General features: G+C 36.9%; 1 protein-coding gene across 2 annotated transcripts in view; it reads right to left on the bottom strand.

Moving 5' to 3' along the window:
- RAPGEF2 (Rap guanine nucleotide exchange factor 2) overlaps nucleotides 1-21999 on the bottom strand; it is a 137765-nt gene that overhangs the window by 46432 nt on the left and 69334 nt on the right. For both annotated transcript variants that reach the window (XM_019473155.1, XM_009283337.1), the window contains exon 6: nucleotides 4172-4303. In XM_019473155.1, the coding sequence (XP_019328700.1) occupies nucleotides 4172-4303 (132 nt within the window). The remainder of the gene's footprint in view (nucleotides 1-4171; nucleotides 4304-21999) is intronic.

The raw sequence follows: 21999 nt of genomic DNA, 5'->3' as shown, positions 1-21999 counted from the left end.
TTACTCCTAGGCTATTAATTGCAGAGTAGATTAGAGGACCCAAACTCACCAAGAGTGGTAAGGTACTGCACAGGACTTAGCCGAAACTGCGGGGGCGGGGGGAGTTCAGTAGGACCTACCTAGTTTACCTGAGCCGTTTCAGACGTCCTTGCATTACTCAGAGCCCTGCACAAGCTGATACAGTCAGAAAGACTGGGACGTCCTTGCATTACTCAGAGCCCTGCACTGCAGAAGCTGATACAGTCAGAAAGACTGACAATCTTAAGGTAAAACCTCTTTATTTTGCATACAGGGACTTAGGGGCAGGCTGAATGGACTTTCTGGTTTGAGAGATAAAGGTTTGGGCTCTCTCAGGAAGACTTTCTGGAAGGTGGACCTTTCTTCTAAGAGTTACCGTATCAGACTCATGAGAAAACAAAGTTGACATCTTGAAAATTTCCAAGCAATACACACATCCTGGGAGGGTCTCGGAAAGGATGTTCCTGGTTTCCTGTACCGCAAGGAGTATCTGGGCAGACACCAGAGGGCACGTAGGGCCGGCAGGAAGCCACCGGGCTGAGGACAGGATAAGGCAAAGAAAGGCTGGCAAAGGAAAGAGCTGAGCCAACACAACAACGTCTTCCCAAAACAGGGAAGGGGAATAACATGCTCTCACGGGCTTCAGTCTCCTCGCTCTCAAACTGGGATCATCATCTGGTAATATACATGACAGGTACAGGAAGCATTTAGGAGCATATAGGAACAGGTATATGCTTCCATACAGGAAGCCTTAACTAAGCATGAGAAACAAGAGTGAGCAGCCATACATGAGAAGCAGCGGTGAACGATTTGCTTTGCCAAATCAACACAAATATTGTTCTTGGCAAATACAAGCCCGCACACAATCTATTAACATTCAGCATCCCCTTCCTCTCCAGCCATATTACAGAGTTACTCACTTTATCAGCTTATTTCCTAAAATAAAAGTAACAACATTTAAGGACCTTACTGATTGGCATCTGAAATATTTTTGAGACTTGGGTGGAGTAAACACAAAGGATTATTTATTTTATTTTGGCAAGTACTACTTATCCTAAAAGAAGTTCTTTTATGTGCAACATTTGACAAACAAATTTAGTTACAGCATTAATATTTAAAAGGAAATATTCTCAGCTCAATACTGAAAGCATCTGAAGATTCAGCTTCATGATTTATTCAAAAAAATCTTAAAGGCCATGAATGTATTTTCACTGCAAACAGCTGCTCTTAAGGCTACAGAACTAAAACTTACTAGGATGCAAAACTTGACATATCATTAACTTAGATTTCAACAGTAAAGATCTAATTAATAGAATAATTGAAAAAAGAAAACATTTATTTATCAATTGAAAGATAAGATGGCAATCTTTCTAAATCATTCCTTTCTACTTAGGCATAATGAACAGAAGTCCATTCTACTGAACAGAAAAATGACATTATATACAAAACATAAGAATCAGAGGAACAATGATACTGAGCTTTGCCTAAGACCTATTAAAATTGAAGTAAAAAAAATAGTGTGTAGATGATTTGGTTATGGTTTACTGTTTTTGAATAAACACTTGGGAGAGAATTAAAAGGCAAATAATTGAGAGAGAATGACTGATCCAATCTCAGTTTCAAAAAGTACTTCTGTTTATTTAAACCTTGACTTGACCCTAGAGAACTGAAATTACAGCCGTTTTGTTGTGGGGTTTTTTTGGCAGTACTTTAACCTAACTTAACATTGTTACATTATATTCCTTTACAACTGAAACTGAGGTAAGAAATTAATGATTTATCACAATATGAGAAATCATTAAATCAAACAATACTTGGTACCATAAAGTTAAATTCAATAATTTAAGAACTTTATCAGTTTCCACACCTGAACTTATCAATTCATTTTTTTAATAAATGTTTCTTCAAGTATGTGTATTAACATAAAAACATGGGGCTACTTTCCACAATACATGCTCATATTTCTCGATGTTGATAGAAATAGGTCTTTTTAATAATTACTGTGTGTGACACTGTACAATTACACAGTTGGCAACGCATCTGTGCCAAGACATCTTTAAATGACGTATTAACTGTAGATTTATTTAAGAAACCAGGTAATATTTTTTTAAGATCACCAAGATTGACAAGGAATCCTCAATTATTTTTTTACATTAAATTGAAAAGAATATTAAAAAAGTAAATGTTCACTATATAAATACTTCACAAAACCATTAACTCTCTTCAAACACCAACCATCCCGTTGATTCCATTATTGCAAACAAAACTTATTACGGGAGTCATACACCAGGTTGGTGACTACAGAAAGATTTATTCCTCTGAAGCTTCTGTACAGTATTTTTTTTTTAATTTCCCAGAAATTCAGGGATCCTTTCCACAGTTATAAAAGTTTTGCTGAAACTCTGCAAAAATTTACTTCCAACTTATCTAGAGAGTAACTGTATGACTATAACTAAATGCCACCTACAACTGTGTCTCTAGAGGTACTTGTTATTTTTATGTTAAAATGTAAAATCTTTGGAATGAAAGGTATGAAAATCTATAGAAGACTTGAAGAACAAAGCCAATTTTACATCTACTTCACCCTCACAGCATAAACCTAAATCCTGTCTCAAAGTAATCCTCTTTCAGAAGAAATTCTGATAAACATACTTGACTGGCATATGCCATGCCTGAAGTTACTTTGACATTTTTCACAAAAATAAACCTTTGCATTATTGCAATTACTAAGTAAATTGAACTGGGACCTTTTTATAGCCTATCTTCTCCCACAGAAAAGCCTACAAGCTTATTCACCTGAAGCAGACTACATGCTACAACTATCCTCACAACTGAACTCGTATGTATTTGTATAGAAGATGCTTTTCCCATTGTTTAAATGGCTACATTTGCATTTTTAAAAGCATCCCAAACAAACATTATTCCTCTTCTAGTAAACAGTACTTCACGTAGAACTGGTCTCGTTAAATATTTTACGATTGTTTTGATAGAACAACATTTTAATTAGATTTGATTCATTTTTTTTTTTCAGAATAACAAATTGCTCTAGTTTCTTATCACAAGGACAAATCCTCCTCGTTGACACTGCAGGAACTGTAAACCTCAAATGAAGGATCTATAGCTTTTATTTCAGATTTTTTTCCTAATTTCTATTTAGAGGAAGCACGCACACCCCAAAGCGTTCTAGGGACCCACTGGATCAGTTTCACAGTAAATCTCTCCAAACTCAAGCTGCTCCAAATGAAGAGAATAGATCTTTATGACAAGAAGCGCCCCCAGAAGTATAACAATTTTAAAAGTTTCACCAGTTCAACCTCTCCATCTTTTCCAGGACAGCCAGAAAAGGAAGTACCACCAAGGTGCTGGCACCAGGTCTCTACAGGGTAGGGAAACTGGAATATGCCCCTCAAGTCAGGCCAGCACAGGCTGCTCACCGCATATTTCTTTCTCACTACCACTGAATGTGTTCTAGATTTTGAAGCCAATTCCTCTAAGAACTGTAAAATACAGCATCAAGAAGAAGAAAAAGCCCTCGCATTACAAGGTCCTAAATCTATAGTTTTGAAATTCGGATCCAGCTTTTAATCATAACACCCAGCTCACATGCACTTTTCACCATGAGATCTCAAAGTCTAGTCTTCTAGGCCTAAACGTCACAGCTGTCGTTTTACACATAGCAGATCGGACAGACAGAAAGATGAGGTGAAGTGCTGGAGACAGGAACAAAACCCCTTTACCTTCAGTCCCACCAGGGACCTCTGCTGGAGAGGCCACACTGGCTCTCCATGCTGAAGTTCAGGAACATTTCCTCCCCCAAAATCACAAATTACAAACAAAACTAATGAAGCACAATCCTGAAATGTTGCCAAACACTACACCTCTACATTGCTGACTCGGATCCTGACAAACTAAGGGAACACACCTCATGTCGCTGTGCTTGCAGATTACTTGCTGAGCTTTCACGAACATCAGATTTAGTATGCAGCAGATAAAAGCCTGAAATTATTACAATTCAAACAAGAACTAGTGTTTTGAAATCTATTGAGTGCTGCTTCAGACAAAACCTGACAATGTGCAATAGCACCGGTGTTCAGCTGTTAACGTCAAAACTGTTGGCAATTGCACCTCCCATCAGCATCCATTCCAGTCTTACCTGGTAGATATCAGAAAGGCTGCTGCTTCCTGAATCACTAGTGATGCTACATCCTGAGTGACTAGATGAAACGTGGGTCACCTGTGGGTGGAGACTGTCAGTAAGGTGCAGCTTTGTGAAATCTGCAGGAAGCTATAGGTGGAGCAGAAAAAGCATCATTACAATTTGAGGTAGATACACAGCAAAATGAATTCAAATCATTATGTCACACTTTACTCTCTGCCAGTACTGCGTGTATTAAGAATACCACTGGGGCTTGAGAATGCAGCACAAAAGTTTGAGTTTTGCAATTTTTTAAATTCATGCAGAGGTCAGCAAAATACCACCAAATTGCTGCAAATATATGAGAGATTTAAAAAAAACATATATCTGAGGACAAACACCAGTGAAGCAATAACCCTTATGCCAAAACTCTTCAGTATCTTGCTATGGGGTTTGGACAGAATTAAAGCACATACGAGTATTGTGCTAGTTTCAATATAAATGGTTTCCTGCAGAATGGGGATTAACAGCGAGTAAAGTCACATACTTTAAAAAAAACAAGCACTGCTGTGGATTTGGCTAACTCTTTTGCTTCTGAAATTGACAAAGTACATTAGAGACAAGTAAAATCCAAGCCACTGAGCTATCTGTTATACTTTGAGCCAAATAATATGATGGCAAATAGGAAATGTGGGAAGACTGACACAACTGTAAAGAGCTACAATCCTGAAATGAGTTTGCTCACATGCGGTGCTGAAGAACGAATCGAGACAGTATATTTGGTCATTTAACAATCATCCACCAAGATTTGTGACATATATTTTTACTATTGCTTTATGCACACAGCTCCCATGAAAAATCTGTAAGCACTGTAAACATTGCCGGCTGCAGAAACTGACCTTTGAGTAAGTAAAATAGTTGCTGTCTGAAGAAATATTTAAATGCTATTCAGGGGCAAATTACCCCTCTCCCCAAGAAGCAGGCATCCCACTGCTAGTTAATAAAAGTATGTTAACGTATCAATTTTGGTATGCAATAAATGCTTCAATAACTTAAAAAACCTTTGCTCATTAATTTTTTGTTTGTTTGTTTCAACTCAGAGAAGGTAAATACTCTCTACGGAGGTGTGTTTGTACCGAGAATGTCATACGCAGCGTGTCCACCCATGTCAGTTATGAATGCTACCTTGGCACTATTACCGTTCTCCCTGGATGGAAATGAAAATAAGAGCTCATTCAGCATTAAGATATAGTAAGTCGATCAGTATAAAAGATTATGAAAAAAGTCATCTGCAAGTCACAAGAGAGCGTGCTTGAGAAAATTACTAGCTCCATACAGCTAAAGGATGATTTTACTGCTGTTTGCCTGGTTTAAGTCTGTTTATGGAACATGCCCTGAAAGAACCTTGGCTTTAGGATTTGCGGTGAAAGCAGAGACAACTGGAAACCTTAGTCTTATTTAGACTGACTGGCATTTCCTATTCTAATACACCTGAAAAGGATTTCTTCCTTATACAGCATGACTGCACCAGTGATAGCAAAAATGGCTACATTTTAAACAATTTTTCTTAATATTTTACCTGAAGGAGGGGGTAAAACCAGGAACCAGACACTAATAATCCTAAAAAGCTTCAGTAAGCCAAAAGCTAGAGTTGATCTTTGTATATCAATCAACAAAGAAAGGGCAATTAACAAAAGCAATATTCTAATACATACAGCCATGGATGCTGCCTCCAGAAAAATCTAGTTATGTTCACCACTGCTGATGATATGCCAGAAGGGGAAAATATAGCATTAAGGAGTGCATTAGTTATAGTATCAGTTGTCTCTCTTACTTCCCTTTTTAATCTTTAAGTTTGAATTATCACAAAACTGAACAGTATATACTGATATTCAGGCCACTATATCCATTTTTTTATCATGATTCGAGCCATTCTACAAATAAGTATACATTCCATAGGTAGAATGTACAGTAAATGAACCACCACAGCTTTTGCAATGTGTCAATGACTATTCCTAAAAGTACAATCTCTTAGAATTAAAGCAGTCCAGGTTTATTTCCAAGTAGAAATCCTACATGATTTTTTAAGATACATGCACAAATCACCTAAGATTTGCACATTTAATGGTAACTTACAAAGATATAGTATCTGAGAGTTTTACATTTTCTAAAGTAATAACTATTTCAATCCCAAATAAATATTAACTCCATAGGGAGGTGCATGTCAACACAGTCTTGTGCCCAGCCAAACGTGTTTAATTTTTCATAATGCCCTGCAAATATCTCTATGCATTAACAATTGCATTTATTTTTTATCAATGCAATAACAATTCTTAAGAACCTTACATCAAAGCAAATCCAGTTAGTATGTTACAAATGAAATCAGGCTATGTTTAATGTAATGACTGCACTTAGTTTAAATGAACAGCAAGGATTTATGTTTTGTTACTACACAGGCAATAGGAAGAGGCAAGGGATTCCACAATAACTGATGAAACACATCGCAAATAAAAGCAAGACTTCTGATTTTTTTTTGGCTGTAAACAATCAGCTGAATGTTTGGTGATTACTGGTTTTGGAATAACTCCTCAAGTCAAAGCCATGCTGCATGAGCTGGACTTGCCAAGTGGTGACAGCAGAAGACCAGAAGCAGGCATTTTACTTAGGGCAACTTAACTAGTCACTTTGATCCTAATCAAATAGAACTATTCACAAGCAGAAAGCACATGCTTACATCTTTGCAGAATACTAACTCTCTGTACTACATGCCTGAAAGCAGCACTTTGACTGCCCTAGCCCCAAATAAGTTAAGGTGAGAAGTTGGGTGGGGGGGGGGAAGAAAAAAAAATTAAATAAGCTGAAACATTTAAATTGTGAGCTCAGTGAAAAGTGCGTGTGAGAAAAACATGCATTTCTTAGTCACATACTGCTGTTTAAAATATTTAATGTACAGAGTTGTACACAGTGGTGAAAAAAGTAAAGCACTGATGACAATGAAAAAGGACACGTGCTTAAGTCTTCTATGCAAGAGGCTACACCTGTCACTCCTGGCACACAATGTTTGGTAAACGGTTTCAGTAAGCAGAGAAGAATGAAATGCATTGTTCAAGAACCTCAGTGGTGCCAGCAACCAGCACAAAGTTGTCTGGCCCAAAGCAGGGTATTTACATCTAATTTCTTACTTGCAGTGGAACATGATTAGAAAACAACATCATGAAACTGCTATTATAGCCAGTGAAGAAAATGGCTGGGAACATCAATTCTGCTTTTGGGAAACATAAGACAGTTAACTTCACTGCAACAGGTATATTTGCTGCGTTACTGAATATCACACTATTATGAAATTTTTAAGCACTCAGTGCTTGTATTCAGCTATCATTTCATTCAACAGTTTAGTACTGACTTTAGTATTTAGTATCACAGTAAAAATAAAGGTTTTCATGTAATGTTTTAAAGCGCATACAGGCTATATATATAACACACGCCTTATCCTCCAGATCATGCAGCAATATGAGAAAGTCTAAGGACATACCCTTTGCCTTAGTAACATCAGCTATTACAAACTAAAGACACGACAAATGGCATTAGAACCAAAGAGACATTTTTATCTTGTTTTGCATTTTTATTAAATGATGGCTAGTTTTAAGGAGTCATTCAAAGTAATAAGGAACAAAAGCTACTTGTATATTTTATGTAACAAGCACTTCTTCTGTGACAACACTAAACTACAGCTTTGCTGAAGCCAGAAACTACAATATTTCTTAACTTTGTTACTGAACACTTGGGAGTCGCAGCATCAGAATGAATTAGCAGAGTAAAAACATGGCAGGGTAATTTAGAAAAATAAATTCATGAGTCATTCTTAAGTAAATATAGTTTCATTACACTACGTTAAACAATTAATAGTCATTAAAAGGGTCAGATAACTGTCCTCATAACCTATTTTCAGGACAAACTTCATAAGTGAGAAAATATTAAGGCTACATATGCATAGAATCAATGAAGAATGACGTAAGAGGGGAAAAAAAGTTTTTAATACAAAACATGAACCGATAAAGTAGTTAACACCAAAGCCCTAATCTTAATTTGACAGAGGTCAAAACAGTATTTTATAAATATAATAAGTGTGCATGCATGCATACACACACACATTTAAACAGTTTACACACATGTAAAGAAACCAGAGGAAAAACAGTACATCCGGGAACTCTGTGCTTTTACTTCTTGAAAACCATAAAACAAATGAAAACTTAAACAATTATGTGAAACTATCTTAAGGACAAAGAGGTACCTCCATTTTGAACTGTACAATACCTTAAACCCTATCACATCTTCCTATCTTAAAAGCAGCATTTTATTACTTCCACCCTCAAAGTGAGTCACCGCTCTATGCATGCAAAGCTAACAATTACTTTGCTCTGAGTATGTTCCTCCTATTTTAAGAAGATCATGATTTTCTCCTACCCTACAGCGTGCCTTTCTGTATAACAAAAGGCAATGAACATATACGCTACTTCTGGGACTGTGCTGGGCTTCTCCTCTTTCTTAGTCTCTTGGCCAAATGCTTGAGCTCTGCTGCATTCTATGCAACTTCTACTAAAGAAATCATTGGGCTCATCCTACTAATACAGTTTGTTGTTTGTTTGTTTTTTTTAAATTTAATATATTTTCAGAATATTTACTAGACAAGAAATTAAAATCTTCAGATGTATCATTAAAAGGTATGAAAACAGCAAAATATGAGTGAAATGATACAAAAATCCTTTCTTAATTTAAATAGTATTCCTCTGGTTTTTTGTTGTGGGGGTTTTTTTGGTTTGTTTTTTGGTTTGGTTTTGGGTTTATTTTTTATAAATGCAGTTATATGTGAAAACAACAAGTATAAGTGCACCAATGGGAACAATAAACACACAAATATAATTCTAAAATACAAGAGGAATGCTGGTTGGAGAGCTCCAAATTACCATTCATTTTACAGCAAACATATCAGTAAGCATTTTATAAACAAGGTCTTCTACTGAAGGCCGTTCAGCACTTTATGAAAGATTTATAAAGCCTGCAAAGTGACTGAAATATATCTGCAGAAAGATGGAATTTAAGAGAGCAAAGGTGTAACGTTCTGTTATGCAATTCCCAATGAATGATCCTGTAGGTAATTAGGTGCCACTGAGATAGGCCAAGCAAGTACGGTAGACATAGAACAACACAAAATATCACCTTTATAAACTATTTCCACTTTCTGAAATTAAAGAAACACAAGCAAACACTGATTCTTCAGCCTCTGAACACATGCATCTCAGCACTTATTCTGTAGTACCTCTTTACTAATAAAATAATATAGTAAAAGCCACCATAATAAAAAAAGTCATTTATTTCTTTTATAGATGATGAATTTGCTCCCACAAATCTAATAAAATAAGTGAATTACAACAAAGTTATTTTGGTATTCTGTATCTTTTCATAAAGGAAGAGCAACAGCAGCCAAATAAAGTAAATACTATGCCTTAGTCTTTCCCATTTTTTTTCCCCACCAAGAGAGAAATTTTAAAATGTTTATTGCACTACAAGAGTCTAGATCACCAACCCAGTATTCTTCAGTATCCTATCAATTCAGTAACATTTTATTTCACTATTTTATGTAGATGTTCATTTTTAGATTAAATTTTTGTAAGTCTGTTTTATGCGTTTTAAGGATATACCCAGTTTTACGATATTCAATGACTAAAGGAAGAAATACTTCTATTAATGGTGGGTATTCATCAACATGCTATTTCAACATAATTCTTTCACTAACCAAGACAGACATCAAGGAAAACATTTTTATGGTTCAGTGATTTAAAACACAGCAGTCAATGTAAGTAATTACAGAATAATAAAGTAATTGATATTGATTCTGTCTACAGACACGATGCAGGCTGACATGTCCAGCGCAGAGTTAATTTTAAAATAAAATTTTAAGCTATATACAGTTCAAATTAGGATGCAATTCCCATGGAAGCAGAATTTCCTTGTACTTAGGGGTGGGATGGAAAACATTAAGAAGTTTCTATGTATTTTCTCTGAAAACTGCAGTGGGAGTTAAATAAAAACCTGCTGACTTGAACTATGTCTTCTGTATATCATTCACTTTATACCCTAACCCAATAGTATCTCATGTATTTTGAATCTCCAAATTTTCTTCAAATAGACATCTTTATGTGAAACTGTGGCTCAAACTTCATGAAGACCTACTCTTAAAAATGTTCTTCATCTTGAGTACAACACAAGACAACTCATGTTCTGAAAATATTCCATTTGGGTACTATTGCTGTTAAGCAGTTGTTTATGTACAAAGCCCACACAGAACACCTCTAGCAAAAAAAAAAAAAAGCATTGTAAGGATCTTTTCTGGCAAACTCTTCATATTTTCCTGCACTGATACTTTGCTATAGGTAGCGCCCCATAAAACTATTCAGAGGTTTAAGCTAATGCAACATGATCTGCTGGTCTTGGAGAGAGAGTGAGACAGAGCGAGTACACAGGCACTTAATTTTGTTTCCCTCGCAAAACACACAATGACTGCGACTTACTGTGCATCTCATAGCTCTCAGCAGCTAATTCTATGAGCATTTAATGCAGTGAACATAATTGTCCTTTGCCTTGAAGGTTTATTGACTTCTGCAGAGGGACAGAGGTGGTGAAACGTAAGTGGGTATCTGGGGAATGGAGAAAAGCTCTCAGGGACAACTCTTTTCAAAGGAAAAGTAGGAAATGCATCACTGACACACACCCATTCTTATTTAATGTAACTACCTTATCTGTTGCAGGACCAGATCTGTTAGTATTTGCTTTTTCTTTTGACAGCATTTGTGTCACAGATTCAATGCAGCACTTTATATTCAAAAGTGCCTTCTTCAGGAAATCTGGCATAAACAATATCCCTTCCGCAAATGCGAATGTCAATTTATTGGCAACAGCTCAAATGATGTAAAATAAAATTTAAAAAAAAGGAAAAATTGTATCATACAGGTATACAGAGTGACCATGACCCAAAAATAAAATGAAAAAAAATGCAGAACTGATTTGAACTAAATCATTGAACTAAAGAACATGACCCAAAAATAAAATGAAAAAAAATGCAGAACTGATTTGAACTAAATCATACTGAACTAAAGCATACTAAACTTTCCAAAGCTCTTCTGAGGGTTTTGAAATTCTGAACTCAAATCATCAAAACATATTTAAGATGAACAGCAACAAATCTGCAAGATCATAATATTTTTATTTAGAACCTTATTCAGAAGTCTGTCTCAGTCAGAAAATACCTGGTAAAAGTGTAACTTCTTCATTGGGCAACAAAGGATAATTTAGTACTTTTAAAATACAGTATCTGTGGTGGTTTTAAAGTTAGAGCAGCAGTTCTGCTCCAAGGATCAAAATAAAGAGACTATTCTATAACTGTTTTGACTGTGGATATACATTTAAGTACCAACAACTCTCTGGCAACTTCAACCACATGGAGAAACACGCTCTCTCTTCTCACATTTAAGTCATTTTACCTTACCTAGCATTAATAACAAAGCGGTGCTATTTGCATGGGATAGGCAGATTTTACAGAGAACACCATTTCTCAGACACTGTGCACATTTTTTTTTCCATCTCCTTCACAAAAAAGGAGATCTGTGTCTCTGCCTGTATCTTCCACTTAATTGCTGAAAGATTTTTGTTCTATCTGCTAAAATTTTTCACAAACGGTGCAGTGGAAGTGAAACCTTGCAGAATTGAGTATGAAGGCTTTTCAGGCCTTCCTCCTCTTTTTTCACTAACAGTATCTGGTACGTTATATTGATCAGTTTGGTTTGCTTTATAAATGTCTACAATTCAGATCAGATTCCATCCTTGAACAGTAGTTCAAAGCGTGAAAAGCAGAATGTCTATTCCAGTATATTATGTCTGCATGTTTACAGGGACATATCACATCACTCCTGGTAGTAGTACCCCACTGCCTCACCAAGCACTTGCATTTAGAGCCCTAACAGAGCCTGCACAGCCCACGACCGCACACAAACTAACAGCTTCCCAAAAACACTCAATAAAATTGGGAAATGAATTCATGTTGTGGAAATCTGCATAATGAAAAGTGACAACTAGGGATAGGCACTCGATGACGACTGCAGCTTAGGCTGAAGGAAAGACCGTTCTGAGACATTTCAATTGACTTCTGAAATATCTCTAGGGTAGGAGCATAGAAAACTGAGCTCAACCGCTGAACTTCAGTAAAAGCTCCCCATTATTTAATAGCAGTAGATGTGGAGGACAAAAAAATTAATAAAGCCTGGCTTTGTAGAGATCTCTCTTGGGAATAACTGATTTTCATGCTAACATAATGCATGTTCCAGTCTATGCTTTTCCCACAGTTCGATATTTCTAAATACTTCCTCTTGTGGCTGTTTTGGTGTTTAATACGCTGAGAACTATTGCTGGGCTGGAAACTAAATGGCCTACTTTCAGGACTTTTGGAGACCTATAAGGTTAAATTTTGAACTCTTTGGCCTGTTACAAGTAACTGTGGGAGAGGAAGGAACAGAGAACCCGGTCACAAACTTTGCTTCCACAGGAAATCAGACAAAAGATTTATGCCTAAGGATGTAAAAGCAAAAAAAGTTCAAGAACACTTTATGTGGGCACATATGTTTACAGGAAACATTAATTCAAACATTTTCAAGCAAGATGTTTTAAATCCCACAGAACATTTTAAGTGAGGGGCTGCTCATGTACACCTCGTATACAGAGCCATTTTAGGTTTCTTATACAGCAGTCTAACAAGTGGACATGGGGGATGCTAAAGAGCAATTACACCAGCAGGGGTAAAACTGATGGCACCTGCAGCCAGATTTTATTTTCAGCTTTAAAGCACCACTCAGGATTGAAAACCACTACAGACAAGTAAAGCGTCTAGCCCAAAGGTGAAAACATCTACCCTGGACACATTTTAAATGGTTAAAGCAAAGACCTATGATATGTATACATTTCAAGTGTTGAAGCGTCCATCAGTAGGGCGTTCTTACAGCATGTGTGGCTTTTTTTGTTTTATACCTGATCATGGAATATTTCATTTCATGATTACAGCCAATCTAACTAAGCTTGGTTAAGTTTTTCAAAATACTCATGAGGGGACATCTCAGTTTTGAACTGCAGCTCTTTAATCCAAACTACTGCAGTTTACTACTGAACTACAGCACTGAATTTTAAATTAAGGGCTACCCAAGTAATTTTTATTTTTTAAAGGGGAAAACACGTGCTGGTAAAACCTGCTGGTAACACAGTGCAAAGAGAAACTCTTGGTACAAGGGATGCAGGACACTTTTCTGGGGGGGGAACAAACGTGCTGGTAAAACCTGCTGGTAACACAGTGCAAAGAGAAACTCTTGGTACAAGGGATGAGCAGGACACTTCTGTGAGAGTAGGATGATTCCTACTTGAAGTAAGAGAAATAAAATGCAGTATGAGAAGATGCACTTGGAGACAAAAAACAAGGAGCTAGGAACTTATCTGTCAGAAATGACTGTGAAACGAGTTTCAGGGTATTCGCTAACCAGACGGTGACTGAACTGTTAAGGTGATGCAGCAGAAGGAGAATCCAGTGAGATCACAGCATGCATCATCCAGAAATACAGAAGTCCTAGGCTCTTCTCCATGGCCCCAGCAGAGACCTTATTTGGAAATGTAGCATGCGTTCCCATCTATATGTTTTCAATAAAGATGGACTTAAAGCCATACACATACATGGTTTCAGAGAAGAACTATCAGGATTATCAGAAGGAGAAAAACTAGTATTTGAGAAAGTGCAAGAGGAGCATGGCTCCTCAACCCAAGCTGAGAGAGGGTATGATCACTGTCTAGAAATACAAAGGAGGAAAAAGAAATATTTCCAGTAAAAGGCAATGCAGGTGCAAAGCCTAATGAGCAGGAAGTTGAAAGAAGGTTGCTGTCTAATGAACAACAGAGATTCTCAAAACCAGGCTCAACAGGAGCTGTGGTAGAAAAGGCTTTCAAACCGAAGCTAGACAAAGTTATGAACGTGCTGTGCAACAATGTGTAATGGCAGTGACCCATAAAATCCCTTCCAGATCCATGTCACTCCTCCAAGCAGAAAAATCTGAAGCCAGCCTGGTTTTTTTATATACTTATCATTCAGCAGCAGACTAACCAAAGGAGGAAAAAAAGATAAAAAATCAACATGATTAACATCATAACATTTAGATTTTCTTAGTGGTGGCTGATCAGTAGTCTTAAGTATTCTGTACACTTCCAAGGAAAATATTTTTAAAAGATATAGATATAGGATATATAGGATAATATAGGAGTTGCTGTGCACAGATGCAAAACCTGGAGATTTCCATTTGTACACTGAGTCTTACCTCTATAAAATACCAAATTAATTGAAAGAAATTTGATGAAAATTTAAATAGACACATGACAATTCACAAGCAATTAAACAGAAATTTGGGGTTTTATGTTTGATGGCTGCGGCCACATCAATGCCGCCCTTGGAGTTTTAACTAAAGGATTATCTTTGCTTTATAGTATCAAGGAATAGTTCATGAGAAGTGGGGTGGTTTTTTTTTTTCCTAATGCAATGACTTTGCTTTTCAGTAACTTAAGCAATAGGAGAAGAACACACATATATCTAGTCTTCTGCAAATGACTGGCTCCAAATAAGAAATCATGCACTGCCACTATTTGTTTTCCATGTGCTTGCTCTACAATGGAAGTTTCCTCTATTTTCCTTGTCTGACAATGAAGGATGCACACTTTTGCTTCATCTCATGCCAAAAACCTGAAGAAATGCAATATTGCAGGATGCATATTCTCAACACAAAAGAGGCTAGCAAAGCACTCGCTCAACCTTGTTTTTAAGAATATTCTGATTGTAGCATTCTTTGATATAAAGTAAAAAAAAAATTTTTTACTTAGATTCTTAATTGCATAATAGTGAGCATTTCAAAATAATGATACAAAATTTTAAAAAATGGCTGGTAAAAAGGCAAATAATTTAGCTTAAAAATTGGGATGATATTTCTAAAATAAGGTGATTTTTGAAAGAAAGGTTATAGATAATACTTCTGAGACTGATGTACAGAAAGCAAAAAGGTTTCATATTTGCATTATGAAGTAATACATGTAATGTCTTGCTGTTTTTCTGGATAACAAAAATAGCACAGCAAAAAGACAACTCAAAATATTTTTAAATGACAAGCATTTCCCTTTATACATGACTAACATTGCAAAACCTTAAAATAGTATGATTTTACCTTATCTATGATTTTTTAATGCTATACTAACATGCCTACTAGTTAAGCAGCTTTATTATTTTATGAGTTTTGAAAGTGCAACTGTACTCATGCCACAGCAATATTACAGCCGTGAATGTTGCTAAAACATCCCCAGCTTTGCTTGCTACATTATTTTATTTACATTTTCCTCCCTATGGTAGCCAAAGAAAATTAATGAAAATTTTTCACACTGACACAAACTCAAAATTATACGCGGTATCATGCATTCCTAATACCCCCATAGTTTCTGTTCTGTTGCACAGAACAAGATTCTGACTTCTTTGAACTACTACAAATATTTACTAGTTTGGGCAAAAGACCTACTTGTGCGTGCTCACTGTGATCATAGGAAGGGAAAAAGTAAAGGACCATTTTTCTTCTTTTCATCAAAGAGTCTTCAGGTAAGTGCAAAGATGTTCCCTAAATTCTGGAGCACTGTGCAGAGCCATTTAAAATTTTTTACACAAATCAACACAGAACCGTCTTTTACATTAACAATATTTCCATTTAATTTTGAAACAACCTGCAGAGCTTTCCTTTGTAGTCTGTGTCAGTTATTCAAAACTGTAATATCAAATGCTAAGTTCAATTAGCCCCCCCCCCTTTTTTTTTTAATTACCTAACTTTTCCAAATGTCCACAACAACATATTCACAAGGTAACGGTTTCCCAACTTCCTTCAACGACGAAGCAAAACAAGAAGGCCCTACATGATGCCTCCTAAAACCAAGGCTGCTTTTGAGCAAGGAGACACCATCCATTGAATTGAAGCACCATGTTATTCTGCTTAAAATGTTGACATTCAGATGTGGCTTCCAGAAATTTATCTATTTGTGTCTGTGCAGGTGTGCACACAGAGTTTAAATCATCCCTTATATTCCTGCCTTAGGTCAACAGCATACTGAAAAACACAATTCATGTAGCAACTTATATATTCTACTGACACCATGAAATATTTCAACGGTGCCTACTTAGGAAGAGATTTTAAATCACAGATTGCCAAGCTGCAGAAAAAATAAGCAGCACAGAAATCAGCTGGAAATACTAGGACCAATTACTGAAGCCCATTCTACAAATACAATTAGTGAAGTTCATCTTTTTTTCTCCCTCCTACCAGAAGACAAGATATAGAGACCCAGGATGTGTGCATGTACGTCACCTACTGCATTAGGTCACCTTGCAATAACCAGAAAATTTGAGAGTCAAATCTTAACTGCTGATTTATGACAGTGCTAGAACGGTCTTTGCTATAACACCCCATCGTGCAAGAGATTAAGAAGGTTATTTTCTTTCATAAAAGTGGTAGACATTTTAGTCATTTAGTATGTTAAACATGTTATCTCTGCATGCTTAACTGAATAAAACCCCAGCTGGAACACTGAACCTCCACTTAGAAAAAAATCATATTACTCTAACTCAGGAATTCCTAAATTTAGTTTTCCCTGGGTACCATCATCACAGAAAGAATAGTAATGTACAATACTAATGGAAGTGGCAGGTGTAGGAGTGACATTTAACTGTCTAAACAACCTCTTCCTTCAACAGGAAAGAGGTAGATAACTAGATTTTCTGTACACTACTGCTGACATGCACGCCACTGTTTGTGAAACTACGCTTTTGTATCCATTTATTTAGGAATAGCAGCTGTATTTGGGGACCTTGGAAACTCTCTGCTGAACAGAAATACCTGAAATCCTTTACTCTGAAGTGCAAGAAATTTCTCATCTTCTCACAAAACTAAAAAAAAAAAAAAAAAACCAAAACAACTAAAAGAACCTCCTGTTTTGGAAATGAGCAAGACTGAACAGGACAGAAACTCCTGGAATCAGACAACAGAAAGTGTTTGCAGAAGTCATACACCAGCAGGCAAGGAGAGGTACACCTTGCATACAGGCTTCTACAGTTACTAACAGAAACTAACACTGTTTTCATTTTAGTTCACTTTTTATTCTGCTCCTACAGCTGTGAACAGCTTCATTTTTAAAAGAATTAGTACGAGTCTTCTGTGTTGCCTTAAAAAAAAAATCAGTGGACCACCATTTCCAGACGTGGAGTTAATTATTTAAGTAGGACACTACAAAGGCTCCGAAATCCATAAATTCATGCATTTTCCTTTTCCTCATGGTTCCTTAAAACTGAGGACAACAGAAAAAAGATCCTTCTGCATTATTTATGGATATTTCAAACAACAGCCCCCTATAGTCAGCTTCTTATTCAAAGGGCAAAAAACCTAGCTAAAAATCCACTGGTGATGTGGGTCAAAACTGAAAAGGCAAGCGCGCCAGGGAGACCCATCCAAGTCTGACATCTGGTTCTTTCCTGAGCAATCTAGAATAGTAAAGAGCTACTGCCTGCCAAGTATTTGGAAGATTTTTTTTTTTTCCCCTAGCTCATTTTCAGGAATCCATTAAGATTTAGAGGTCAAGCTGTACCCTGATCAGTGAAGCAGCAGAGGCAGAGTGTACACAATGCAAGTTTTGAAGTACCTTTAGCTGCTTACGTATAAGAAAAAAACAAAATCAAGAGCACAAAAAATGTAGTTGGGTTAAAATGAGAACAGGGCTGATGATTCAGCAAACCTAGAATACAGCTAAGAAATAATTCCCACAATTCAGTTTAGATTTCCCAAAATCTAGAATTACTATTTTTTTTCAACCACAACCAAATACGGCCAGTTTTCAGGTACAATGTCCTTCATCACCCCATTTTCAAGCCATCGATCCCAGTACCAATACTAAATTTATGGCCCAGTTCTGCAGCCATATTCTCCTTTTCAGGCATTACTATGCCCTTTCAAATCATCCCATGTTTAGACCTTCCTGACACTCATATAACTCCTACAGCAGTCGGTAGGTTGGCAGGTGCACAGCAGCAGATAGGCATTTAGGAAAACAATGCTACGGATGGAGTCCTAACAGCACAACCCAGCTCCCGTTCTCCTGGCTCTGCAGGAATAACAGCAGCACAGAACAGTAAAAGCCTATTTTTAACTATAAAGCAAGCCAACATGACTAAATACACAAAGGGAGCAGACCTACAAAATAGCACGACGTCATTTTTATGAAATCATTCTTCAGAGGAGGAAAAAAAAAGCTTTAATACATTTTTCTTACTTGCAAAGTCACAGTTTGGAGACAAGCTATAAACTAATAAATCCTACCCAGTCAGTGTGTCCAAATGACCCAGCGCACAGCGCCTATGCTTGTAAGCAAGCAAGCTGAAAGGCTGCAGTCAGATAAAGTGAGGCAATATTTATAGACTGAGTGAAAGAAATCACAGGTTGAGGAATTTTGACCACTGGGTTATTGTCTGGGTTTACAATGCGGTCCCTGGCTGTCCATATACCTCTGAAGATCAGGTAACCGCAGTTACCAAGAGGACGCACTACTGCTACCAAACATCGTTATTTGGTCACCAGCCAACCCTGGGACAGTTGAAATAAGTTATCTACAGGTAGAAAGTTACAAGTGCTACATGGAGCTACATTTTACCATTGCTGTAGCATTTTTTAGCTTATTAACAGATACTCAATGCAGCTATAATGTAATACTTTGTACTTCTTTGCATCCTAACTTCCAAGCCTCCTTTTGCTCTATTTTGAAAAGGAATTGGCTCTTGATTCAAGTCAAGAAGCCCGGGGCTGAAAGAGAAGGTTGGTGTTAAACCAGTTTTTATATTCCCAGTCCAAAGGAGAAGTGTCATCTCCATTACAAGCTGCAAGTGCCATAGAGGTATGCATATATTTGAGTGTACAGAGTCACAACCATCTTCACATTCAAGGCAAAATCTTCACATTTTGTCAAAGAGTTGAGAGCTTTCTGTTGTCGTTTACAGGAGTCACTAAACTGGAACTCAGAAGACACAAAGCAAATCAGAAAGTCCCTCTGAATTAAAGGAGTGGCACTCACACTCCCATCCACTACCCAGCACAGGGACAACAAAGCACAGGAACTACTGAAATTTGTAGCAGATCACATTATTTGATGCCTTTTTAAGGTGTTCCAGACAGGCTTTGGTAGGAATGGCGTATTACAGGAGACATCAACTTGACTGCCTGTAACACAGGACTCCAGGAAGGCTAGAAAACTAGTGAGTCTAAGCTGTGAGATTTAACAGGCTACTTCCCCATTTAGGAAAATCCTCTTTCACTTTTCATGAAAAGGGAACTAAACATGCTGGGATTTTGTGTTCCAACATTTGTAATGGAGACCATGGATCACAAAAAGAAAGACTGATGCCCTTATTTCTAGTTTTTTACCAGCTTAAGGTTTAGGCCAAGTAAGAGAATGCCAGGTTAGCTAAATACCGTCAAGTTGGTTCATGGTAGCAAGCTTCACATTTGCAGTGAGAGCAACCCAAAAAGACAGATGAAGCCTTTTGGTCAAAGGCTGGACCCACATTCTTCCATATGACCATACTGCACTAGTCTAAAGTCCAGCATCACAAGTGCAAATTACAAACACCCCCCACAAAAAATTTCATCCTATCTTCCAGTTATTTCATCAAATGCAATTTGTTGTGATCCTTCATCTTTTCCAAGGAAAAAAAAAAAAAAAAAAATTGGGCAATAGCTCATTCCCACCCCTGTGTCTCAGATGTATTAGGGACTAAGTAGCAGCACTATTTGGGTCAGGTGCTATGTTAACATAAGGCTATTTACCTTCAACATCACCCCCATAAAAGCATTGTAATCTCTTGTCCTTCATCTGCCCTTCTAGTATCCCCATTCAAACACAGAATTTAGGAAGGAATGACAAACACTCCTATAAATTCCAGCTCCTGGGCATAGGATCAGCTTTCACAAGCAACCCACTGAGCAGTGCTCGGAGATCCCTTCAGACAGTTTATTCTTCCTGTGGTTCTCAGCTGAATCACCACCACCTCAAAATGAACAGCAAAAAAAGACTACTGGCAAGCTGACAAAATCGGAAGAACCACCAACCATCCAGTACTGCGATACCGTATGAGTGCCAGTTACATTTCAGTAACAGATTGACGGGTTAAGCACACAGAGGTTAGAACCCTAAAAAGCCTGCAGACCTGCAGGGGTCATCCCACACTTCTCTTGCACTACAGCTACCACACTCTTAAATTCAATATTGAAAATGAAGCATGGCAGGTACAAGGTTCTTTGGTCAAGGGTAAATCTTGAGGCATTAATATCTAATTTTTCTCAAATCCTTAACATTAACTATACTCGTCATGTAGAGTCTTCACAGTCAGTAGTACTTCTCAACCACTGGGCAATAAAGAACACCGGAAACACCGCTTCAGTATTACCCTCACCTGCATCAACTCCTGAAATACCCTACTATCAAGATTTTTTTTCTTTCTAGTAGTATTACTTCTATTAATTTTTAAATTTAGTGAACACTAACAAGAATGCATCAATAATAGTAAGTGAAAAGAACTAATAGTCTAGTAATACATCTGCTGTTGCAACTAGGATATAAAAAATTAAAACCAGACTTTAATAAAATAATCCTGAGATCCTGAAAATCTTGTATTTATTTCAGTCAGACAAAAATCACACCACTGTGTATTCATGAAAGGGTTAGTAAAATTAGTTCAGCTTTTCAAACATCAAGGATGCTGTTAAGCACTAATTTGTAGCAATTTAAAGCCTAGAATACACCAAGGAATAAAAACTAAGATAGTTGAAGAAAAACAAACTTTAAATAAGCCTAAAAAAAATTGTTCTTAAGAGTTTCCAGCATCAACATCATTCATTATCCCAGACAGCTGATGGTCAGAACACAGTTTAAATGTTTAACCAGTTCTAGTTTACAAATTAGAAGTCACAGTTCCTAATGCTCATATTGTTAAATCACGTGCAGTTATCTTTTGATATTGCATTGATTTTGCAGACAACCTGTAAAGCTATCAAGTACAGAATTATTTTGCAGATGAGCTTCAGGTCATCTCAGCAGCAGATAAAGAACGTGAGACACTTCCCCTCACTTTTGCATACTGGAGTAGTACCAGCAGCAATCACAACTGCAAAAACAAGCAACACAACTGACAGCAGCTTCTAATCCTCTTTAAGCAACGTATTTCTTTGCATATCACTATCTGAGATTCCCTGCCTTAGACAATTAAACATGAAATTTCCAAAATTCTAATTTGCTTAATCTTGCTGAAATATTTTTACAGGTCCATTAGCAAATTTGAGTTTACATCACTTGGAAATTGTTTAAGTACAAGCATAAGTACCACTGTTTAAAACTCTCGAGCCAGTATTCTGCAAGCGAGTGCAAGTATTTTGCAGGTGGAAGAATCAACTTAAGGTACTGAGGCACAGGATTTCCTTTGCTGACTGTGCTTGCTTCTAATTACAATGGACTTCATGCTACTCTACGTGCATATTGCTAATTCCCCGATATTTTAAACCTACACTACTTAGCACAACACATTCCCTTATCTTGTGCTTTTTAGAGCTTCTATTATTCCTCTGTCTTTATTAGCTTGTAGAATCAGGAGCAAATCAACAGTACCTTAAGTGATTTAGAATTGTTTGCTTCTTGTGACATTT

This window comes from Aptenodytes forsteri, unplaced genomic scaffold (genome assembly GCF_000699145.1).
Source record: "Aptenodytes forsteri isolate BGI_AS27 unplaced genomic scaffold, ASM69914v1 Scaffold6, whole genome shotgun sequence".
Lineage (NCBI taxonomy): Eukaryota > Metazoa > Chordata > Aves > Sphenisciformes > Spheniscidae > Aptenodytes > Aptenodytes forsteri.
The sequence above is the reverse complement of the archived record's forward strand: the minus strand, read 5'-3'. Positions and strand labels throughout refer to the sequence as shown.